The sequence below is a fragment of the Haemaphysalis longicornis genome, unplaced genomic scaffold (genome assembly GCF_048455015.1).
Source record: "Haemaphysalis longicornis isolate Haplotype H1 unplaced genomic scaffold, Haemaphysalis longicornis Haplotype H1 scaffold_11, whole genome shotgun sequence".
Lineage (NCBI taxonomy): Eukaryota > Metazoa > Arthropoda > Arachnida > Ixodida > Ixodidae > Haemaphysalis > Haemaphysalis longicornis.
In genome coordinates, this window is record NW_027526214.1 from 20,902,828 (window position 1) to 20,929,045 (window position 26,218).

Below are 26,218 nucleotides of genomic sequence, written 5' to 3' on the forward strand. Positions count from 1 at the left end.
GACACTAGAGCTTGTGTGGTATAATTAAAGGGCCTGACGAAAGGAATCACGTGGGACAAATTAAGAATTTCTTCCTGGTTATAGGCATTAGATTGTCACGTGAGTCATAGATTATGTTGAAAGACAAAGGGATGCCACTTGGGCTGGCGAGGTATCCAATTAGAGATCTCGATGAGGAAAGTCACATGGGACAATATAATTATTTCTTCCTAGTCATTGTCATGAGATTGTCATGTGAATCATAGATTACAATGAAGTGAAAGTGATGCCACTAGAACTTGTGAGGTGTCAAATTAAAGGTCTTGATTAGAGGAATTAGGTGGCACAAATTAAAAATTGCTTCCTGTTTAAAGTCTTGACATAGTCACGTGTGTGGTGGATTTGGTTTAAAATAAAGTGATGCCAATAGGGCTTGTGAGGTATCAAAATTAAGGTCTCGATGAATGGAAACCCCGTGAGTCATAAATTGGGTTAATAGTCCGCGGTGCCCTATAGATTGTTATTGCCCGATAGAATGTAAAAAACAGGTTCACATGCAAAAAAGATGCTGTTGGTATGTTGAAAAATTTGTAATTGGATTTTTTACGGTGTCGCGTGACTCCTACGAATGATTTATCAGTCACGCGACATACCACGATGTTTAGTTTTCACGAGTAATAGCATCATAGTTATCAAACGAGCACTTTTAATTCGCTTCTTTGTGGTGTATGCAAAAGAATTTGTTATTGCAAACATTATTACCAAAGATATCGCATGATTTCAATGCATCCTAATTTAGTCACGTGACTTATCATTGGGTAATTACATGACGACTGTTGGCGCCATGGGCATGAAAACAACTCTGTTTAATTGCTTCTTTAGGTGATGCGCAAAAACATATTGTCATACTAAACATGTTTCCTTTTGATGTCGCATGACTCCTATGAATCATGAATTATTCACGTCACTTTGAGCTTTATTACACGACGAATATTGGCACCATGGATGTCAAATAAACGCTGTTAAATTCCGTGTATTCCAAATCTTTACGAGAGTCTTGTCATGGTGAATATGATTCCTTATGATGATGCATGACTCCAATGGATTACGAATTAGTAACGGGACTTACTATGAGGGGTATTATATCACGAGTATTGGCATCATGAGTGTCAAATAAACGCTGTTGAATTGCTTGATATCATGATATACGGAAAAGCTTGCTATTATGAGCATGTTACCTTAGAACTGACATCACACCTATTTAACATGAATTTTTATGTAAGCACAAGGTATAATATACCTAGAATCACATCATAGGTATGAAATAGATGATGTAGGATTTCTGTTTACATGATGGCAATTTGTTTCGTGTTGTGCACATCATTACGTATAATAGGACATCACTTTTAATTATCATAAATATGTAATGTTACATACCATGAGGCTTATGATGTCTGGCTTAGTGTGACCGTATACATATATATAATAAAATGCTATTGAATCGTTTTTCATGCATGACATCATAAGCCTCATCGCATGTCACTTTACAAATTATGATAATTAGGAAACATGACATATCTTACGTAATCATGTGAACAACAAAAAAAAAAACGTTTGCATTCACGCAAGCGGATATTTGAAGGCATTTATTTCACACTTATGAGCTGATAAGTAGTGGTATAATAAGCCACATAACTCTCATAATAATTTCATGATCAATAGGTGTGATGTGAGTTCTAAAGTAACATGTTCACATTCACAGGCTTTTTCTGCACATTACGAAAACAAGAAATTCAACAGCGTTTATTTGACACCCATGATCCCAATAGTCGTAATGTATTACCCCTCATAGTAAGTCACATGTCATCATGCGTCATCATGCGTCCTCATAAGGAATCATATTTACCATGGCAGGATTCCCATACACATCTGGAATACAAGAACTTCAACAGATTTTTTGACAACCATGACGCCAAGACTCGTAATGTAATCAACCTCATAGTAAGTCACGTGACGAATTCATGATCCATAGGAGTGATGCAACATATTCGCTAATATAGTTTGTGCGGTGTCGCGTCGGTGACGGCAACAAAGGGCGAAGGAGGTGACGTACGCTCGATTGGAAGAGTCACACGAAAGAGACTAATTTATTCATTCACGAGAAATATATGCCCAGGGGTTAGCCCCCGGTGGTAAAATTAGTTGACATCAAAGACGAAACCGAAACTTAAAACCCCGGATACTACATTCTCCTTCCCCTAATTTGCTTGTAGTTCTTCCACCCTTATAATAAAAAAAAACATCATCAGCAAAATGAAACCATCATACCTTACACAAACAACTAACACAGTCCACACACGGGACTTGTTCCCTTTCTATTTTTCTTTTTCTTCTTGTACCCATGGGCCGACTCATTATACTCGATGGATTGGATCTTTGGCTTGTTCTGTTTGTCGACTTTCACGGCGTCTCCATGGAGCTTGTGGGCTTTGTCGGCCTTTTTGGAATCTTCATCGTGCTTGTCAGCTTCTTCCTTTTGAACCTCCGGCACCTGGACCTCTTTAGATTCAGTTGTGCTCCCCTCTAGTTCCGACAAGTTTACCCGTAGTTGCTCTCGAAGATCTGGTGGTAGCGATTTTGGTTGCCCCATCTCTTTTTCTAGCTGGGATTCTCTAAGATGCTTCGTGCTAGCTCTGCCACCAACAGGGAAGTAAGCTGTCTTTCACCTTTACATCAGAGTAGGTTTCTTGGTGGGTTGGCGTCGCCTGCTGACCGAGCTGGCTAACGACGACGACGTCCTGCTCGTCGTCGGGTGGGGCCTCGATGGTTAGCAACGGTGACCGGGTGTGGTTTTTCATACAAGCTGACGACGGATGCGTGGCCGCAGAACGCGGAGTACGGCAGGCATTCCTCAAGTGGCCAATTTTATTACACTGGAAACACGTTTTCCCCAGAGCGGGGCACTGTTGAAGCAGACGGAGTATGGCAGCCATTCCTGAATGGCCGATTTCGCCGCACTGGAAACACGATCTTCTCAGAGCGGGATCCTTTTGGAGGCGGATCCAAGTCCTACCGCAGTGGCCGCGTGTTGGAAGAGGAGAGCGTCGACCGCTGGTCTTGGTGAAGCAAGGCCTCGAACGGGACGGTGACAAACTTCGGTTTCTGGAGATGGTGGGGCGGAACTCCCGACGTGGAAATTGGGTGGGGGGCTTTTAAAATCGAAGCGGTGGAGTTTGTTGAGTCCTGTCGATTGCATGAACTATTTCTTCTCTGCTGCTCGATATCGTTGCAGCAATTGCTGGACTTCAGTTACATTTTGGACTTGGATGGCTTTGTCAAACGTGAGTGCCGGGCCTTATGTGAGCAGACGTTCCCTGGTGGGATCAGACGCAAGTTCCACGATGAGTTGATCCACGAGGGACGCTGATTCGTCGGAGCCAAAATTGCAATGTTGACCCACGTATTGCACACGGCGTGCGAAGTCGACCGCCGATTCCATACCTGGTTGGCATAAACTTGGGAACTTTATGTGGTTCGCACGCTGTGGTGTCGAAACGTCCAAGTTACCCGCGAGGGCCTGAACAAGATACTTCTACTTGTCAGCATCGCCTGCGCCAGCCGACCTGGCTGACCCGATTATATGGGCGATGGGACCAGCTTCCGTCCCCAAAAATGGTTTTAAGAGTGCTGCCTTACGTTTTGGCGTGAATTCTTCGCAGCCTGCTGCGAGAAGGTATGTTTGAAACGACCGGTGCCACTTGCGACATTGGATTGCCGGCCTCCCCGGGTCCGGCATAAATGGAGGTAGCTTTGCGGCTATGTATGCAAACTGGGCAAGATAATGAATGAAGTGGTGCCGCTTTACTGCGCTTTCTGAAGTTTACAGTTTCATGGTGCAAAGAATACGCGGTGCCAGTTGATAATATCTTGCAGTTTTACCTGAAAGTTACAATTCGCCTGACGTATTTTGTGCGTGTTGCTCGATGCACGTCGATTTCGGCAGTATGATGCTCGCTGCCGTTTCCTTCCCGGTGTGGTCGTCCCCGTAGACCACACTCTGTATCGCTCACGGCTCACTGTTTCAGCCCTTATTACTCGAAAATACACCTTGCTACCTGTTCGGTGGCTTAAACGTTACTGAAGGAATGTTTTGACGGTTCATGACGGTTTTTCACAGTTCATGAGTTGGCTGCACCATTGTGGTGTCGCGTCGGCGACGGCCCCGAAAGGCGAAGCAGGAGACGTACGCTCTAGTAGAAGAGTGAAGCCCAAAACAATAATTTATGCAATCACGCGAAATATATACCCAGGGGTTAGCCCCCTGGTGGTAGAAATATATGACATTATAACTGAAATTGCAAACCCCAGATGCTACAGATTGCAATGAGAAATGTTTGGCACAAACCGCAAACAAGCAAATGAATAGCCATCATTTGATACCTGTGATGCAATTACTAGTGAAAAAATAAACGTCATTGTAAGGCACATCACTGTATAATCGTCAATAGGAGTCACGCAACATCACAAGAAATCCAATTATAATTTTTCAACACACCGCCAGCCTCTTTATTGCATGTGTATCTTTTTTTTGCATTCGAGCAGGCGATAACAAGCTCTAGGGTATTACGGACTTCTAACCCAATCTATGACTGACGTGCCTACAACCATTAAGCAACAGCGGGTCCAGCAACTCACTCGCCATGCCCTCACCCCTACAGGTCGCACGGTACTGCTTAAACTAGGCTACCCCACTCCTCTTCCTTCAGACACCCCCCTGCGTATCCCTCTGTCACTCCGCGCTCACATCTTCGTGCCTCCAATAACCAAACACATGCACCTTTCCTTCAATCAAGACAGAAGACAGGCCCGCGTCACCCGCCTCCGAGCCTGATACCACAACAAACCGGACACTCAATACACGGACGTCGCTCCGCATACATCCCGCCCTGCTCACACACTGGTTGTCGTCGACTCCAAATCTGTCAATGTTACCTCCCTCAGCATTCTCCACGCAGGCACCACGACGGCTGAAGAGACAGCCATCCCTTCAGCAGCGACCACGGCTTCCTCTAACTACCTGGAAATCCTCACAGATTCGCAACAGACTTGCCGCAACTACTGTGCAGGCCACATCTCTCCCTCAGCGCTGAAGATACTATCCTCAATTATTGATCCACCCACATCCAGATTGTATGGACACCAGGCCATTCTTCCCTCGAGGGAAACGAGGCGGCACACGCCACTGCCCGTACTCTTATATTCCGGGCGTTTTCATCGACGGAAGATGTCCTTTCCGAACCCTCCATTTATCCCCTCGTCCCTCCCCAGTACACTGAGATCCTATATCATTATCGCCTACTGCGGCTTCAATACCCTCCTACTTACCCATCCCTCAGCACACCGGCGGCTCGCATTTGGCGTCGACTGCAGACCAACAGATTCTACATCACCACGATACTCCACCACATATCTCACTCCACTTACCCCTATAACTGCCCTTCTTGCTCCGTCCCAAACACTACCTATCACCTTGTCTGGGAATGCCCCTATGCGCCAAACCCCCTTCCTTCCCCATCCCCTGAGCAGCGAGAGCGCGAGCTCGCCAGCTCACGATGCGAGGTCCAAGAACGCCTCATCACTCGCACCCAAGCAGTTGCGCTAGCTCGCGGCTATCTGGACTCAGAAAGCCACCCACTTTTATGCTCAATAAATGTTTTCCCATCCATCCATCCATCATTTCTCCCACGTGACTCCCCTCCTCGAGACCTTTAATTTGATAGATCACAAGCCCTAGTGGAACTGCATTCACTTTTAATCTATCACTCACGTGACTATCTGATTACGATACTATGAAGCAATTCTTAATTTCTACTACGTGATTTCCCTCATGGAGAACTTCATTCGATTCCTGAGAAGCTCTAGTGGCATCACTTTGACTTTTAACCAAATTTGTGACTCAAGTGACTATCTCAATCCCATAACAAGGCAGTAAGTTTATTTGTCCCACATAGTTCCCCTCATCGATACCTTATTTGATTCCACACAAGCTCTAGTGGCATCACATTGACTTTAAACGTAATGTATGAGAAACGTCACATTCCCATGACTATAACTAGGAAGCAATTTTTATCATTGATACTACGTGATTCCCCTAATCGAGATCTTTAATTTGATACCTCAAAAGCGCTAGCAACATCAAGTTCACTTTTAACCATATCTGTGACTCAGCTATGTCATGACTACAACCAGGAAGCGATTTCTCATTTGTCCCACACGACTACCCTCGTCAACTCCTTTATTTGATACCTCGCAAGCCCAAGTGGCATAACTTTTTTTAACCCATTTTGAGAATCATGAGACTATCATGCCTATAACCAGGAAAAACTTTTAAATTGTTCCACCTGATTCTGCACACCGATACAGCACTTATTTATTACCTCACAAACCCTTGCGGGATCATGTTGACTTTTAACCCAATTTATGATTGACGTGACCTACTTATGACTATAACCAGGAATCAATTTCTAATTCGTGCCACGTGACCCCTCTTATTGAGACCTTTATGTTGATTCCTCACAAGCCCTAGTGGCATCACATGCACTTTATTGTAATTTAAGACTCATGTGACTATCTCATGGCTATAACCAGGAAGAAAAGTTTAATTTGTCCCACGTGACTCCCCTCATCGAGGCCCTTATTTCGATACCTCACAAGGCCTAGTGGCGTCACATTGACTTTTAACCTACTTTGTACCTTCTTTGACTATCATCATGACATACCCAGGAAGTTTTTTTCAACTGTCCCACGTGATTGCCCTAATCCGGACATATAATTTGGTACCTCACAAGCCCTAGTGACGTCACATTAACATTTACCCATGTTGTAAATCACGTGTCTATCTCAAGACTATAAAGATGAAGCAATTTTTAATTTGTGCTGCGTGATTCCCCTCTATAAGCCCTCTAATTTTATACCTCACAAGTCCCAGTGACATCATTTTGACTTTTAACCAATGTACGGCTCAGGTGACTATGTCTATGACAATAACTAAGAAGCGATTTTAATTTGTCCTGCGCGTGTCCTCTCATCGAGACCTTTAATTTGATACCTCACAAGACCTAGTGCCAACATTTTGGCTTTTAGCCCAATATAGGTCTCACGTGACTGTCTCGTCGCTTCAACCAAAAAGCAATTTCTATTTGTCCCACGTGATTTCCATATATTGAAACCATTATTTGATAATTCACAAGCAAAAGTGGCATTACTTAGACATTTAACAAAGTCTGATGAGTCTTGTGACTATGGCATGAATATAAGCGGCCAGCAATTCTTGATTTCTCCTACGTGATTCCGCTTGGGATTTTAATTTGGTAACTCACAAGCCCTGGTTAGTTCAATTTGACTTTTAACCAAATCAATGACTAAGGAATAATGATTCAGTGCGTATATTATGTGAAATATTAAGCGGAACGCGTATCGCCCAGACCAAATTTCTGGCAAAACATTTGTTTCGTATGACTAACATCATCACGGTAACGAGAGGTTGCCTCTTTAAAAAATACGAAAACACGCGTTCTCCACGCTTATACGCCATGGCATGTCCAAATCATTTTATTTCCCTGGTGGCATGGTTGAACTGTGCCAGCAGCGCCACCTGTCCCACGTTCGGGCCCGTATTGGGTTTCGAGAGTTAGGCATTCTGACAGTTTCCCCTGAAATTTCGACTGAGCAATTTAAATGCTATAATTCATACTTGTGAAAACATCCTCAGATTCGATCTAGTAATTAGGCGAGACTGCAAGATAGACACGTGACTCTTTTATTGCGCAGTTCTTAGGTCGTCGACTTAATCTGGTCCCTCAGCCTAATTGATCTAACTTGGATAAAAAGACACTGTGCCCGGATGATATTGGTTTCCAAATAAATTTCAAAGTTCTGGAATGTGTTCTGCACTGCGTGGGTCCAGGATTATATTGGTTGGCACCTGGAATATAATGTTTGGCACCTGGGTTATATTGGTTGGCACGTGTAATATATTCACTGGCGCTGGGAGTATATTCACTAGTGTTTGGATTATATGGAGCAGAAAATTCTGTAGGCTCTCCATAATCAAACTTAGTGACCACACAGACAGCCACACACAAGAACGCAAGCAATCCCAAACAGACTTCGGGGTGGTCGCTTGGCCTAAGCAGTCCCACTAAACATAAATATTCAAGCAAAAGAGCGTCACCCCAGCCACCTGCTCGAAACACGAATAAATGACACCGCTTGAATAGTATGCTCCGGTTCTAGATACTGCGCTTTTCTTAAAGCGCAAAATCTCGTCGGCAAGGAAAACGAACAACCGATTCCATCTCAAAGCTCATTGCCCGCACCCTCACCGCGAAAATCTCACCAAGGGGCTCCGTTTTAAATCAGTCCCCCTTTTTTCGGGCTCCTTTTAGTACTAGGAACAAAGTGGCCGCATATTCTCCACAACAATTCGATTTTGGTGTTAGGAAATTTTTGAGACGAATGTTACAACCAATTTAGCCTTTACACAAACATATTTAAATAATTCGTGCACTGAGCAAGAGAAACCAAAGCTTAAAACAGTACTGACACAAAATTTGAAAGCTGAGATAACTATGTAAAACGCTTCCTTTTTATCAGGAGATATCTCCCACCAAGTTTCAACAGCAACCGTTCAGCGAAACATATTTAACATAATTTTAATCTTCGCCCGCACGAGAAAGCCCAGAGCGGATCGACATTACATCATCTGCTACTTGCCCCAAACTGCCGACGTAGGGGCTGCTGTGACGAAGCCGACGCGCTCGTTGTGGTTGGCGCGAGCTGCTCGGGCGTGTGTACACGTCATGGTTTTGGGACTTATGTTATGCTGCCCGGGCCTGTGGGGAGGGCGAATACCTCGGCCAGTGTTGGAGCGCGCGTGCGCTCGCTCCCGCGCGCCTCCAGAGAGGCAGCGATATAGCAACATAGGTGACGTCATGTGATGCATCCTGTCATGGCGGCCGCTCGACGTTTTTATTTCGAAACCGAAACTGGCACGAATAAACGTCGCCGTAAATGAATGTTTACGCTGCGCTCGACCGTCTATTCTGTCATTCTATGATTAATGGGCTGGTAGGCACACATAACAGCGAAAAAAACGTAACACAAAAATTTTGTGTCAGTACTCCTTTAAAATATTTATTCACCCTTGTAAAAAGAACTGCGCCCTGAGCTAACATCTATTTTATTGCAACAACCTTTTTCAGCAAAACTCATCTAACACACATTGCAAATATCAGCTTCCGGATAGTGTCTTTTGTGGAATAATAGGTTATGGAATGTCTCCTTTTGACACAGATAAGTCTGTAGTAAGAAAACCTCCCCCAGTTGTTAAAAATATATTATAACTCTTCCCCCTGGTACCAGTTACACCAATGTCATAACTATTGCGAAAAATATTACCGAAGATAAAAATACCCTACAATAGTTTTTAACCTTCTCTATCATAATATGCTGCGTGAATGAATACCAGTTACTCAAGGTTATCAGTGAATGTTATTTGACCATAAGAATAATATTTTTTCTCATGATACGATTGAACTATTATTATGCAAGGAGCAGTTCACGCACCTAGCACGTGGACTCTATATGGTGATGCGTATTTGCACCTGAAGTTAGTATAGAAGGAAATATTGAATTTAAGAAAGGAATCGAACAGCCGCAAAAATAATATTTTATCGGAGTATGACGCCGTGAATCGCAAAGCAGCCAAGGCTGATATATTCATTTATATACATTTTTTGCAGCTGAAATTTCAACTTTAACACTTTGAAATAATAAAAACCCCGTTGGCGAAGCAATATATATTTTCATGAATATTTAGTATTCCAAATTCCGCCTCTACCCTCATTTGTTCAAGAAACCCACAATTCTCCCACATAAAAAAACAGCTAAACTAAACTGCGTGCTTAACCTGCGACGCCGTTCAAGTTATTCTTGAGGTAGCCGCCCCATTGACAAAGATACCTCTTGTTGAAGGGATCGAAAATTTTCTATAGCTTTATCGCAGAACCCGCACTATTACGCGCCAGAAAACTACAACTTTTGTAAAACTAGTTGTAACTCTGAATTATTTAAAATTTTATAATCTCAATACTTACTAGTTTAAGAAACACCATACGTACCTATTTCGCGCTGACTTGTGCCAATATTTTCGGCCAGAAACCCTAAGGTACCCTTTTAAACATTTTCCTAAAACCATCAAGTGTTGCACCCTAATATATACTGCCAATCAATGAATTTAGAGCATGCACGCGCTCTTTTAAAAACATGCACAAGCTACACCACTTTTTGCATTCGACAAATAAATTCTGATTCTAGCATGCTGATTTACCAGTGAACTTCTCTTTTTTTATGTAATTTCCTTACCCAAAATACCCTTTTGTAAAGGGTAATATATATTAGGTGGGCTGACAGATACGAGATACAAATACAGGTCATCATATGGAACACTTTACTTTGATGGTCTCCGTGAAGGATAATGGACACGTGATGGTTGCAACGTCAGGGAGAACAGCATTTGATTCTACTGCTGTACGAGGGGAAAATGAGGTTGTTTTCGGGGTAGGGCGAGATGTGGGCTGGCAAGATGATAAACAGGGGCCATGCGGTCACGTATGCACGTCGGAGAGATGATAGAGGGTGATTGTTTGAGTCAGATGTGGACCAACATGTGCAGCAATCCGAGGCTGATTATGCAAAAAAACGGAATTATTATCAAGAGCAGTTTCGATGTTTAGGGATGATGCGGTTAATACGTATGAACACGAAGAATATAAACTGAGTGGCATAGTTTTAATAGGATTTTAGTTCTTTCATGAACTATGCCCTGTGCAGACTCCAGATGGGCGCAACATATACTAGCTCATATATCTAAAAAAGAGTTGTACGAGAGAAGATTTACTTCTTGCGCAACGAGATGCAAATACCATTTAAAAGTTTTAGAGATCAATCGGCTGATTATATAATGTTTATGATAGGTGTCGGCATGAAAGATCAAAAGATCACTGGATACCGTGACACCTAGGTACTTGAAGGAAAGAAATTGTCCAGATGTAGATGTAGAAGTTACCTACAGAAAAATAAATTGACTACGCTGGGGTTTAAAAGATACGAGATTGATTGTCGTAGGGAAAAGCTTCAATAGCCAAAGGTCAAACCATTATGTGAGAGGTTGAGGTCGTTTTGCAGCGCAGTTTTGTGTGGACGGTTAGTATGTTTGCGAAAAATGGCACAATCATGGGCAAGCGTAGTGATTTGAAAAATGCAAGCATTGGTAATTGGTTGTAGGTATTAAAACTGAAGATACCCCAAGAAAGATCATAGGGGTACCCACTATTACGAAACGGGATAACACAGGCAAGTCGGTGGCTGAAAAGCGACGCCCTGATTAAAAAAAAAGCCAATAATCATAACTATTTTCATTATTGAACATATGCAGTAAGTGAAATTGCGGCAAATTGAGAGTGGTTAGCAAGTAATCTTGATATGGAACCTATAATTTTTGGGTACAGATTCAAATGCGCAAACTCTAAAAACAGGCGTTTGCATGGAACTTTGTAAGATCTTTCTCAAAGTCTAGAAAGGTTTCATCAGTCTGGAGGTTCCAGTCACAGTACTCATGCAGATCATGAGCAAGTATTTGCAGTTGAGTTTCATAAGACGAAGTTTTACGGAAACTATGCCGGGAAGAGTGAAGAAACTTGTTCATTTTAATAAAAAGAATTGTGTCACAAAATTGATATGATTTATTATTTTACACAAGCCGTGTGGTAGTAAGAAGGAATGGTATATAACGGGATACTTTAGGTTAGCTGTGTTGAGGACTGGAACGACCTTTTTCACTGTTGAATTGTATGGTAACATTGCATGGTAACAAGTCACAGTTAAAACACACTTTACAAATACACTTCATTATTATGTTTTGTATTATTAATAACGCAGTCTATAGAGGGCTGTCCGACGACACTCTAACAAATGTGTGCAGGCATGGCTAGAGTCCCGTCGGACGACATACTATTTTTCACACTAGGTGAGCGTGGCCACAGAGTCCGTCTTAGAAGTGTAGTGCTTCTTAGCCAAGCTTCGCTTCTTGATCCCAAAGTCGGTGATTCGAGGCCGGCTCTTGCCTCGGGGTTTTTTATTATTTATTTGATGTGTATATTTTCTGTCTTAGAATAATTTGGGTGTTTGAAATGATTTCTTTGTGAGCGTTAGGCTATCTTGTGTTAGGTTTAGGTTATGTTGCCTAGCTTAACGCAATCTTGAGCGATGTACTGCCACACGCGGCAATGTTCTTATAAAACGCTGGTGGACGTCGATATAGTGGAGTGTTTCTAATATTGTCGGACGCTCTCTAGACGCGGCATATTTCTAAGTTTGGAGTTACATTGTCCACACAAGCTGATTAAGACAGTCTAATACAATCGATGGTGGATAATACGAGCGCAGTTTTAGGTAATGCAGTAGTATGTCGCGATCCCACCACGGTGGCTCTATGGCTAACGCGTTGCGGTACCAAGTACGAAGGCGCGGATTCAATGCCCGTTCCCGGCGACCGCTTTTGTGATAAATACGTCAAGCACAAATGCCTGTGAGTAAGCGATTTCGGCACACGTTAATTTATTAAAGATCCCCAGGCGGATAAAATTATTCCGGGCCTCTCAATTACGGCGCGCCTAATCGCCTGCCTTCTGTCTTAAACCTTACAATTATTCTTACAATCAATCAATAAATTAATAAATTGTAGTAGATGACAAGGGTAATTCCATATGTTCTCCTTCGCTATGCACTAAACACAACCTTATTATAAAATTTTTAGCACAGTCAGAGTAACAGACGTTTTACCGTTGCCGTGAGTGCATCCGACTAAAAGCTGACCACAACCGCCGCCAAATCGGCCTAAACGCACTTACGTATGCTGCAAACAGTGACATTCTTGTCTCAAAATCCCGTCAACATAAGCGGGCAAATTTGCTGTAAACATTGAATCCAGCCCCGCATTTTTTTTGCTTGGTTTGAGAGCAGCGACAGCCCGTTTCAAAGGGCACAGCCACCATCACCGTCTAGTAACGTTGGCCAGTACGGAGTGAGCCAGCGCCTCTCAACTGTGTCAACCGTTGTCCCGACGAATCTGCGAAGCTCCACCGTTGGAAATGGCAGCGACAATTCGCGGAGCCGCGGTTGGAGACAGCCAGCTTAAATTTATGGCCCGGGACCGTATACCTTTGCGGTCTACGGTCGAGTTGATGACCTTCAGCTTCGGCGGCTCAACTACCGAGACGTTGCCCGAGCTGCTAGCTGGGCTGCAACTGCTGTCAGTAGATTTTGTCGCGATTTATGTCGGCGGCAATGACCTATTCGGGATCGGGCCGCATAAATCACCAACGGCGATCAGCGAACGTCTGGAGGTAAAACATTTTACGTTACGCGGCGTTTTCCATGTGAAAACACTTGTCAATCGTTCGTTCTCGGATTGGCCGGGTCCTCGCTGCCGTCGTGAAATAACGTTTTCTAAAACTGTTCATTGTTATGAATTAGTTTATTATTGTGGTTGTTGCTGCTGCTGCAGCTGCTGCTGCTGAGACGTGCGCTGTGTACGCCATAGGTCAGTTTTAGGGTGCATTGTGCTTACAAGGTGCGCTTACAAGGTACATAAGTTAGGTAGTTGCTATGTGATGCTGTGTCGTGTTTAATCGGTTCTGATGTAACGTCCGCCTGCGTAACCTTTGAGATTGAACATGGCGGTGTTTCACGATCGGGATCACTTCAGCGACAGTTCGCCCATGCAATCGGTTGCTGTCGCTTAGCTCAGGCGGAAAAAAAGGGGGGGTCTTCCCTTATCCTTATGATTCTATTGCCAACGGCAGCACACATTTGCCGCTGTCGCCGCCTGTGGCTAAGGCTGAAGGAAATTGGCTCCTCTACGCGTTTAATCGCAGACGACTGTGTAGTGTACCGAGAAGTGAAAGATGTCGAGGATAGCCGCGTGTTACAACGTGATTTGGACAACATTCAGCTGTAGTATCACAAGTGGCACATGACTTTAAACCTGAAAAAAACTGTACACATGTGTTTTACGAAGAAAAGAAACGCCTTGAAAAGTGTTTATGCTATAGACTGGCATTCTTTCCAAACTGTTAGTGAATTTAGGTATCTTGGCGTTTATTTATTTGGCATTTATTTATTTTTATAGGTACCTACGTCGCCCTCATGGGCATAATTGTAGGGGGGAGAACAAGCAAAAGAATACAGTACAGTTGATATAACAATGAAAATGGTTTACGCTATAGACTGGCATTCTTTCCAAACTGTTAGTGAATTTAGGTATCTTGGCGTTTTCCTTACTCCCACACTGTGCTGGCATCTGCATGTTGATTTTATAACTTCAAAAGCCTGTGGTATGTTGGCAATCCTGCGTAGAAACACCAAACAGTTCCCCCAACGTTCACGACAGCTATTAAATAAAACCTACGTCAGAACAGTATTGCAATTAGCATGCACTGTGTGGGACCTGCTATAGCAATGGATAAAACAAAATTAGGAAAAGTACAGAACCAGGCAGTTCGTTATGTGTCTGGAAATTACGCAAGACTTCAACGTATGACTAATTTAAAAGAGTCCTTGGGGTGGAAATTGCTAGAACTAAGAAGGAAGAAGTTGCGGTTAAAGTTATTTTATAATATTTACTACAATCAAGCTAGGATACCCCGCAAGAAGTATTTACTTTCCCCACACTACATACCAGCGACATGACCACAACCATAAAGTACGTGAATATCGCAGCAAAAGTGAGTTGTTTAAGTTATCTTTCTTTCCCAAGACTATCCGAGAATGGAACGCCCTGCCTTCTGCAACAGTCAGTATTGTTGATAATGAAGCGTTTGCGAAGGATTTGTGAAAATGTGTGGGAGCGTGTATTAGTGTAAACTGAACGTTGTTACTTTGTTTTTTGCTTGCGTTGGGATTTTTCATGTATGTACCCCTCCCCTGTAATGCCAGTAGTGGCGATGTGGATAAATGAATAAATAAATAAATAAATTGTTTACCAATGCCGACAATGTCTACTACCAGGTAAATAGCTTGTGTAAGTGAGCGTTAACATCTATAATGCGCAAAAGACGTGTTTTGTTACTACATGCAAGACTGTAAAGCAAGCCCTGTTACAGGGATAGACTATTGAGTTACTTGCTAAATCACTTATAGCGAATACTACCGTGCCTTTGTTGCAGAACCTGGTCAGAAGCGTGCATCAGTGGGCAGAGCATGTCCTTGTGTACAGGATTCTTCCAAGGGGTGACCAGCCCGGGTCTGCAAAAGAAGCCGACCGTTTCCACCAAATCGCCTGCTTGTGCGACGACTGGCCCCCTTTGGTGTGACGGTTCTCAATGTTGACGTAGGAATTTTACAAAAATATGCGCTGCCATTGCATGACTTGCTTCACTAAAGCTATGTCTCTTCTTTAGAACCACTGACCGATAGCACTATTGATGATCTTCAACCTGTCTGAATATACCTAGTATCTATCTCATTGACATTAAATTCCTTTGGGTACTGCTGAGAGGTCGCATTTAAGTGTCAGGCTTTTTGGTACCATTTCTCCACTCTGGTTATAGTACTTCAGTGTGTGGTACACAAAACTGCAGAGATTTCCGCCTGATTTTATGTTTTGTGACATGCAATGGTGTGAAAATAAAACCTAATGGTTTTACACACTAAAGCCATATGTAGTGCCATGGTTTAGGGCTATGGAATAACTCAGACCACTTGGGAATATTTCCACATAATGTTTTTTTTACCTGTGTTCCAAGTGGCATTTTTGTCTCAAGCATTTTGTATGCTCTCTTGTAATGCCAATGACTTTCTATGGAAGACCAGTGTTCAAGGTCCTCCCTTAACATCACAACAACTATTAGCACGCACAACAGCACCAGTGAAAGGTTTGGCATAAAGCCATAATAGTCAAGGACGAGGCTCAAAAAATAATTTAGCTTCCATCCCACATTGAAGATGTGAACGGCAGATATCCTTTAAAGTCCAACTGCACTCAAATTTCACCTCGACCAAATTTATTTGTAATGCATAGTAAGTACCCCCAAATCAGCTGGGACGCAAGTGGTATCCCCATGAAACGCCTCGTTAATCAGTCAGAAGCGTTTAAAAAAGCTCCGCCGCAGACTACGGTGCACTTGCCAGCGGATCGTCTAAACAGCCATGACACGCTTCTGGCGTCCAGCCGACGTGGTCTTCTTCCTCTGGCCAGCCACGCAGCTGGAGAACACATAGGAGAACCGGTCGAGCTCTGCAGAGCTTGCGTGCTGACTTTCTCCCGAGCTGGTGACCGTCCAGCCGCTTGCTGGATGGCTGCAACATCACTGCAATGACCTCGCTCTCCTCGGTTTCGGTTTCAAAATCACCGATTTTTGCTGGCCGCTAGCGGCGTCCACGCGCGTATTTCAGCTGTTGTATGCTGCATGTTGCTTTCTTTTTAAGCAGGCTTTACGGAAATAGGATTTTCAAGAGGTCGAAATTTTGAGAGCAGTTGGCCTTTAAGACAGCTTCATGTGTGCCACAGGGCCCCGGTGAAGTGCGATTAGTACAGCAATGCGGACTTTCCAAGCTGTTCCCAAAATTAATCAGCATATTTAGGATGCGTGTGACTTGGGAAGCTAGACAAGTACAAAACTTCTTTGGCAGTTACGTAAGTGATGCAAAGTATTTCCTAGTAATTGACTGGCCAAGATGATTTATTTATTTATATAGGTACCTACATCGCCCTCATGGGCATTATTGTAGGGGGGAGAACAAGCAAAAGAATACAGTACAGCTGATATAACAATCAAAATGGTTGCGGGTAAAAGCCTGTATAGTTGAAACAACAAAGTGTTGATTTTAACTGGCATAAATACGGCATCACATTGTAAATGCAAGAGTGCTATCGGTTACACAGGCTAATAAAAAAACACAATAAAAACGGAGCACATAAAAAATGTACAGGAATTATTAGTTCAACAAACAAATGTGCAAATTTCTAACAAAAGATGAAGGAGGTGCCGACAAACTTTCCTCTGGCAAGCCGTTCCACCCATGCGTGATCCCTGTCGAAATGACATATTTGAATACGTTGATCCTGGACGTGTATTCATGCAGTTTTAAAGAATGGTCAGTACGGGGTGACACATAGGCAGGTTGTCTTGAATACTGTCCCTTTTCAATGCCTGTTCTGCACATGAATATGCTGTAAAATAGGAACAGTCTTATGTATTTTTGCCGGTCTGCTAGCAGAGGCCATTGTAATCCTTAACGAATATTGGCTGATTTTATGGTGAAGCGTGCTGCTCGTGCCTGTATACGCTCAAGAGCTTCTATATTTGGTTTGGTTGAGGGGTCCCAGGCACTGCAAGCATATTCTAATATGGGACGCACACAAGACGTGTATAGTGTGTCTTTCAACTTAGTTGGTGCCTGTCTAAAATTGCGCCTCAATAAATTTAGCTTACAGCTACCCTAAATGTCATGTAATGAATATGAGCACTCCAAGAGAGGTTTCCAGAAAAGATTATCCCTAGATATGTATATTCTGTTGCAACAGGCAAGGTAGCCCTGGCCATGACGTAATTTAAATCCGAGGCTATTTTTTGTTTGTAAATCTCACCAACGTACACTTCAACAGATTTAATGTCATTCGCCATGAATCACACCAAGAAACTACAGAGCTCAGGTCATTCTGCAATTGAACGGTGTGCACTTCACAGGTAATGTTATCGCAAATGCAGCAATCATCAGCATACAATCAAACACGGCTAGAGATATTGTTGGAGATATCATTCATAATAGTGAGAAAAGGCAGGGGCCCCAAAACAGACCCTTGCAATACTGACAAAACACCGACACTTGATGAGCACACACCATGCAGAATCACACACTGCTGTCTTGCAGAAAGGTACGCTTCGGCCCACATTAAAAGCACATTGGATATCAAGACAACGAAACTTTTGCAACAGCAACACATGTGACACGGAATCAAATGCCTTCTGCAAATCCAGAAATATGCAGTCAGCCTGAAGGCATGAGTTAATAGAAGCTGCAATGTCGTGGGTAAAACTCGACCAGTTGTGTATCGCACAAAAAACCCGCCCTGAAACCGTGTTGCAATGGAGAAAAGAAGTTCTTACCAGAGTCCTGCAATGCTTCTCTGGTCATGAAACTCCCGGCCAAGTTTCGTGCGGGGACAAAGGCTACCGCGAGTGGCGCCACCGCAGATCAGAGGGCATCGGCCGGACGCCACTGGCCAGAGACCGGCAGGCAGGAACGCAGTAGAGGCATGCCTGTTTACACCAATTTTTTTCGACACTCACAATATAAGTTTATTTGAGCAGCCCACGACACGTAAAGCGAAAACGCACTCCTGATAAGGCGGCGAGCGTCTGTTTTATCTTACTCCGTGATCCGTTCCTTGCCAAATGCGCTCTGACCACGCCCCCGGCTGCCCTGCGATCAACACCAGCTCCGAGGCGCGGCAGTGTACGAAGCTCTCCCGTAGCGTGATAATGAAGTTTCATGACCAGAAAAGCATTAAAAGACTCTGTTATCACTTTGTGGATGATTCATTAAGTTTGTGTAAATGATATGTTCAGACACAGACGTGCAGACGTCGTTTTATTAAGATAAGCGTGACCGTGCCTTGCATGCGCATGTGTCGCATCGGAAGGGCACGCGTAAGAAGAGCGCGCGAGCAGACGAAGTGGCTGCATGGTCCACCGGCGCAAAAACGCGTTCCAGCGCTCCAGGCTCGCAGCACTCCGCTGTCGCTGCGGGGAACCACAGTCCCACTCATTGGCAACCTGAAGCAGCAAGCCTACGGTCAACACGCTCTCATCCTCGTGGTATACAACAATAGAACAGAAAGGTTCAGCGGGCGTCCACGAGCGGCACTGCATGTACCGGCGGCCACGTGCTCGCAATGTCGTGTTTCAATCCGTGAGCACTGTACACTAAGCTTTTCTCGAGACCCCACAAATAGCTGATAACCAGCGGCTGTGTTAACTTAGTTAGGGCAGGAAAAGCGATTGCAAATTTTTGCTCTTCACATGTACTGTGAGTCGGTCTACTCGTTGTAATTCTTGTACCTTTGCTATATAATATAAACTTCAGTTGATTTTGATTCCTCGTTACCTTGAATAACTGCAGTAACTCTTCATCTTGAGTGAGCATGCCTTACATTTTACACAAGTATGCTAGTCATACATGCATTTTCAGCAGCCCTCAAGCAAGTCAGCAAAGGGTTGAAAGCCAAAATACCGATTGTACACCTACTGTGGAGATATGTTTGCTTCATCAAGCTTGCTAGGTTTATTACACTACAAAGTAACAACAGAGCCCATTCATCATGCACAAATCCTGCGCAGGCTACCTGGTTTTGTAGGCGTGTTTGGTCAGTGATCTTGTCACACTATGGCAACTCCCAGTTGGCCAGCATTGTCATTTTGCGTAGCAAGACAAGTCGATTGTTCTTGCTAGCAGTTTGTGGCCTGGAGTGACTGCAGCTGGTCCATGCATGGTGCCATGATTGAAAGCTACAGATTTGTTTTGGGTTTTGTGGGCATTGACCATAACAAAAATTGTACCCCGACCCGGACTTCTCTACCTATTGTTGTCTCGCTGTCTGTTCAGCCTCTGATGAAATGTTTGTGAAGAATTCTTCTGCTTGAAATTTTGGGTCCGTCAGGAAAGTGCTGCCGCAGTCTGCAGCTTTAAAATGTCCATCTGCTTACTTAAAACATCTCTTTTGTAGCTAACTGCACGTAAAAAAATGAACTATTAGGGGGTGGCAGTACATATTGAGATGATTCGTGAATAATGACGAAGCAACGTATTCACAAAGAGATGTGATAAACACATTAAGTGTGTACATGGTGGCCATGACAGAACCCACTTAAACTGCACACCCACAACTGTCCTGTCGACATCAATGGTTGGCCAGCGTGCATGGGGCATCATCCACCATGTTCCGAACCTCTTGAAATAAAGTTGGGGTTTCCATTTTTCCCCGAAAAAAAAGGGCGGGGGGCGGAGGGGTGTCCTTCAAAGCAGGGAGTTGGTATACAGACAGTTCAATTTGTTGTTGAAAAAAGGAAAGTACCATGTGTTTTCTTTTAATAAAATGTCATTTATTGTAGTGATTTCCTAAATAGAAATCAAGCTAACATTTCTTCGGAAAGTGACAGATTCTCATTATTGCTCTGAATGTGCTGCGCTAAAAAGAAACTGCAAATGCTTTATGTGGTTACTAGTTCGGGCGCTAACCCACATATTTTCTCTGCTCACATGTCTCTGCGCAGCCTGTCGATCATTGTAGCTGCTGAATTCACACTCCTAAAATGCAAAAAAAAGTAATCGCGCACGATATTAAAAAAACAGCTAAATAATCACTGGTTTTAAGTACGGACGAGCAACCAGCCTGCTGATTAAACAAAGAGTTGGGCCGGTCGAAAACTGGGCAGGTACAGTTTAATTGTACCCTAAGTACAGCTTAATTGCACTGAGCTGTAGATGCAAGAAGTGGGTTGTAGCACAGTTTGCTGAAAGTGAGCCAGCAAGGGGTCTTTTCACTCCAAAAAAAGGGGGTGTCGTTTTGAAACGCCGCAGTAGTACCACGCAAATATATGTGTTCATGGGTTGGGGCTGTCGTTTTGGGTGGCGGAAAAAAGACAGAAAAGCATGCAGGGAGTGCCAGGAGTAGGGCTGCAAGGAAGGTGTTTCAAAACTACACCCCTTTTTTGGAGAATTTTGCCCCACGATTTCCACGGTGCATACCTACGCAGGATTTGAACTACCCAGTTCATTTCACTTCTCCTCACTACAAAACAATTATGATACATGCTGCATTTTTCTGCAGAATCATCCTTACTAATAAGTGGAGCATCTAGCTTTTGGTGTTAACCCAATGAGTCCATCCATTAAAAAAGGCTAGGTAATATAAAAAGGCAGCTTTCTATGACACTACACGAGAAATCTAGTTGAACAAGTAAAGCGCCTGAACAAGCACACAAAACAATAGTTGACATAAGCACACATATTGCAGGTTAACAGGTAACGAAATAGGCAGGGTTTTAAAGCCTGTAGCACACAGAACAAATGAGGCAAAAACGAAATCAGTAATGGACGATGCAGCTTTTATTATTTTTCTGCCAAGAAACGTGGGTGAATTTATATGTTTTCTGCGGCAAAGGCTGGGGAATCGAGGCTACTGGGTGGGATGAAGCTTACCCACAATTAGTAATGAGAGGACTAAGACGAGCCTTTGATGGTGGAGTTTTTTTTAGGAGCGAAAGTGTTGGTAGAAATTTCTGTGCATTCGGGCATGCTGACCACGTAAGAAAGTGGTCTCTCTATCAAACAGGGTGTAACATTAGAATCATTGTCAGGTTCTACATGAGGATCACGCGAGCTTACTCTGGGGCACAAAGGCTGCGAGGTGCCCTTGAAGGACTTTTTGAGGGGCAAAGCTCCTCTCGCTCGGGCTCTGTCCCGTCCCCATACATGGCACAATAATGATGATTGTGGCAGGATCCCCTAGGGATTCGCCAACCAAAGATTGGCCGAAGAGGTGAAAACGTTCAATGCGTTCGTTGCTACCCAACAAGGACGAGAGGAAGAAGAAGAGGTTGTTGGTCGTCGCCTGCGAGCTCAAGACACGTACTGGGGGTGGGTACACGACACAAGACGCTCTGCAGAAGGTGACGGCCATGGTGGCTAAAATGTCACACATCGAATTCACCAACTTACCCATGGAGATTCTCATTGTCCCAAACAAGCCCTACATATTCACCACAAACATCGACGTCATCGACGGGGTTGTCAACGGAGCGGTGGAAGGCCTGAAGTGTCGAGTTTTTGCATGGTGTCTGGGCGAATGGTTCGCAGTTTCACCGATAACCATTTTAGCTTCGCCCCTCTCATCATCATTCACTTCGGGGAGATGGCGATATTTTTTCCTTCTGTGTACCCTGCTCGGTACACATTGTGGCCACGACTAGCGTACGTGCGAAAATTGGCAGAAGTGAGCATAACTGAATTTGCAGCGTCATGCCAGCTGAACTACTGAAATTTGGCGCTGTCAATTTTACGTGTCACCGCTGCCTAGCAGCAGAGAAAAAAGTTGTATGGGGGGGGGGCAGTATGAATTCCTAAACCCTCTGAATGGTCGCCAAAAGTACACGTTCAGGAGACTCAGCGAACCTTCTAGTCTACTTGCGGAGGAAAAGTGGTAGTGAGAGGTGGCAGCAAGCGAGGTGATGAGATTTTACAAACGTGCGGCCAGCCAATACCCTTTCAAAGACATACCAAGAGGCATATTTCCTGAGTTGCTAAACGGAGGGATGCATCTGAGCAACCAACAATCAGTAGAAACATTTATTTTGATGATGCTGATGGCCACTGTGGCCTTTTGTGACAGAATAACGCCTGAAGGGACCGGTGTTTATCAACCAGATTTATGGGAAATCCCCGGGGTGGAGTAAGTTTCTGCAAAGCTTTCAGCAGTTCCCCCATCAAGCCACTCTGTCATCCGCTGATGTTCACAGGCACCAGCTAAGTATACGGTGAAAAACGCACTTTGAAAGACCACCGATGGTGAATGTCGTCACGTTATCAATGGCTGAACCGAGGCCACCGCACTGTAAGCAGTTTATAGCAAGCTAACCGTTCCTGCCTTTCCTTTTCTCTCTATAGCAATCTACGCTTGTCTCTGTTAGGTTAAGAATGGTAAAAGTAGAGGGTTAGGATGAAAAACTGCATTCAACTGAAGGTCTGGTAGGGGGGTTGGGTCTTTATCCAGGACTCCGTCGGTTCTACCCACCGCGTTCACCCTTTCGGTCAGCCATAGCTGCAAAGTCGGGTCAAAGTTGGCAAGTTCACTCCCACTGTTTGTAGGTATGGCTGGGTATTGAGTTCATGTCGGGGTTATTCTGGAACTTCCACACAATGTGATAGACAGTAGCACATCTGCACGGGGGGGGGTGGGGTGTAGAGTGTGAAGTAAGTGTCGTGTAGCATCGTGAGGTGTGGGAACGTGTTTGTTTAGAGTAGACGTAGGGTAACTTCTTGTTCTTTTGAGATAGGGTCAGCTCCTGGCAGGTAATTGTGTAAAGATAGCCTTTGGTGTTGCGTTCTATTACTAAAAATAGTAAGAGGGTTATCTGCCCGATTGTCATCCTCCAACGGTGCCCAGTTTGCAAAACTTCGGACAATCAAGCAGCCAGAGCAAGCTCCTTGATTGTCACTGAGTAGTGAATGGGAAGGCGTCCAAAATATTGATAGAACAAATTATTGATAGAACTTCTAGTCAAAACACTACATACCATGTAGAACTTCAACTTCAACCTATCAGCTGTGAGAGGAAGTGTTCTATTACATACATTCAGGCACGTACAAGAACTGCAACAAACAGAAACCACAACAAAAATTACGAACACACAAGTTGATATTGTCTAGAAACCCAAGAAAAATCAAGAAGCGCTTTTTCCATCCAAACAAACCAGTGTCACGTGATCTTAACAAAACGTAAACCTTGTTACTACTGGAAATTCAGGCATTTGCAACGGCTCTTGGTGTGACCTTTTTTATTGTATTGAACCCACAACAACATTACTCGTGAACCTCGAACCTGATGTAGTAATATTTACTGCTTTGTGTTAGCGCTTCTCAAACAGGAGGCAGCATTGCTTGGTTTGTGTGCACAATGAATTAAGAGAGACTGCTCCGGATTTCGCAAGTGTTTGAAGAAACTGGTGAAACTCACTGCAGAACACAGGGAGGCTTCCTTAGTCACGCACAAGTTTGTTGTTTGCGAGCAATAAATGCACCGAAGCTGGTAGCAAGCAGTGCTGGAAGTACAAATGGAAACCACACACGCGCAAAAAAGCGGTACCAATGCCTCTCTTGGAAGGCACATAACAAAAAGAGTTCAAACGGGCAGGTAAAAAAAATGCTTCCATAAGCTTCACGAGTTTCTAGGTAGTATGCTTGAAATATTATTGGACTTGTTTGCCACAGTATAACTAAAGCGACACAAAATCCACACAATTAAAGCAAGTATTATATGGTAAACATTTGATAAACATCTGTATTTTTGGTAGTGCGATTAAGAAAATATTGGGATCATGTCGCGTTGCTCCAACGAAATACGTGCGAATTTCCACCTAATGCTACTCACATACCAATCAAGGTCTTCGCTTTAAATAAATAACGTTTTTACCACCACCGCCAAGGTCTTATTAAAATGTCCGCCGTTGTATTTAACGAAGTTGCAATACTGGTATGGTGACGCTGATGTAAACAAACTTCCAAGATGGCGGCGCCCATGTACATGTCCGTCGATGGGACGCAATTGGAGTAGAGTTGTTATTTGTGGCGTATGTGTCGCCGCTTAAATGACGCACGCGAAGTCATTCTAACCTCTAAGTCTATTAGCTGCCGGAAATTAAGCTGCGCAGTATGCCAATACCAATTAAAATGAGCGTGTCGCCTACTGGGCGTGTCTGATGCAGGGTGCCGCACGTTCGCTGGCCGTAGCTTGGTTGGTTCGAAGATCAAGACGATGCCGCTGTTTCATGCTACTTCGTTAACGTTTTCACATCTTCGGAATCTCTGCACTTTACTTTGCTGGAGCGATTTCATTGTTAATTCTCGAGATGATCCCCCCGGTGTCGTGGTCTGCACACTTACGAATGCTTGAATGACTATGGCCATTGCCTGTCTCCGCGTAATTTAGGGCTGGTGAACCCGCTACGTGGTGGCTTTATATTAACTTTTTATTCTGTAAAACCTCGTTTTGGTTGCGTTAAAAGTGATGGTTAAGCTTGCGTCAGCGTATGATGTAATTCTACAAGTGTAGTGAGTGACATCTCGCGGTGTGCATCGTGGTGCAGACGCTCGGTGTGTGTTGAAGCGAAACTAAAGTGCCTATGTCGCACCTCCAAATAAACAATGAACGGCGCATAGTGATGAAGTGTCGTAGAGAGGGCGAAGCTTTTGTTATATTATTGCACGTTTGAGGACGCCGTATGTACCCTTGCTTGCTTAAAATGCAGAGCGTTTGTGGTGTAGGTTGCGAGGTTGTTTCTTCCTCTTCACCTTTTGGCTGTTTCATAAAAATGAATTAATCTGGGATGCCGTGCAAAAGTTTGGTTTTGGCATTTCGTTACCCCATAATCCGTAGGCAAGGTTTTCTGGACCGCAGACTTTGCATATCAATAAAAGATAATGGTTTCTGAGTTCAGTTGTTTAAAAATTCTGCATTCGCGCTTTAAAAACCAACGAAAAAGAATTACAGTCATTGTTTTAAGGTTATACAGGTTTCAAGGTTAAACAAGAAGGTTAAACGAAAGTTAAACCAACAGTGAACTCGCAGCACGGATGGCAAGAAAGGATGCAAGGGCACCAGCAGGTGCTGACCAGTCTTCCGAGCTGAAGTGTTCTTAGTCCTTGTCGTTTGCGTTGTAAAATCATGTCGGTAACCTTTACCACATCAAATGCCTCGACCATTACAGATGCTGATTGCTAAAAGGAATACAAAGACTTGCAGATTTTTTGTATTAGTCCTTTTTGTTGTCTGTTGTGCCTTAGTGGAACTGTAAATTGTATTTGCAGCACCTGTTCCTGACAGCAAGCTGCGAGGCGAAGCGCGAGATGCTTGCTGCCGACTACTACCACATCTGTCGAGTGCGTGGAGTGCAAGCTCTTGCTTTCCTGCAGAGCAGGGGTGTGCGTTGCAGGTTTGGCGCAACACACCGTGGTAGGGTGTGGCGCCTATCCAGCGATTTAGATTGCATTTCTGTCATTTCTGTTGCGCCAAGGGTCACACACACGGGGTGTTCAAAACATTTAGACGCCATGTTGCCTAAATTTATATTGCTGAATGTTTTGTTTATGTAAAGCAGAATTTAATAATTGTGGGGTTTTACGTGCATTAGCTACTCCTGGGCTATGAGGCATGCTGTAGTGGAAGGCTCTGGATTAATTTTGTCCACCTGGGGGCATTTAACATGCGCTGAAATCTTGTCACGTGTATTCGGACTTTTTTGCCTCCATCAGAAAAGCAGCCACCGTGGCTGGGGTCGAACCCACGGCCTTTGGCTCAGCACCACAACACCACGGCCACTGAGCTACCGCGGCAACTTAG

At 43.9% G+C, this 26,218-nt stretch overlaps 1 protein-coding gene across 1 annotated transcript; it reads left to right on the top strand.

Moving 5' to 3' along the window:
• The first annotated feature begins 13,166 nt into the window (after positions 1-13,166).
• Positions 13,167-25,868, top strand: LOC144160828 (uncharacterized). Its single transcript, XM_077691971.1, has 3 exons — positions 13,167-13,445; positions 15,267-15,430; positions 25,687-25,868. Exons 1-2 carry the CDS (start codon positions 13,191-13,193, stop codon positions 15,411-15,413), a joined length of 402 nt encoding a protein of 133 aa, XP_077548097.1. The 5' UTR covers positions 13,167-13,190; the 3' UTR covers positions 15,414-15,430; positions 25,687-25,868.
• The last annotated feature ends 350 nt before the right edge of the window (positions 25,869-26,218 follow it).

Excerpts from the sequence above, each read along its gene's own strand:
- LOC144160828 (XM_077691971.1), top strand. The coding sequence starts at position 13,191 with ATGGCAGCGACAATTCGCGGAGCCGCGGTTGGAGACAGCCAGCTTAAA. Across the intron at positions 13,446-15,266 it reads CGATCAGCGAACGTCTGGAG|AACCTGGTCAGAAGCGTGCA; the intron begins GTAAAACATTTT and ends CCTTTGTTGCAG.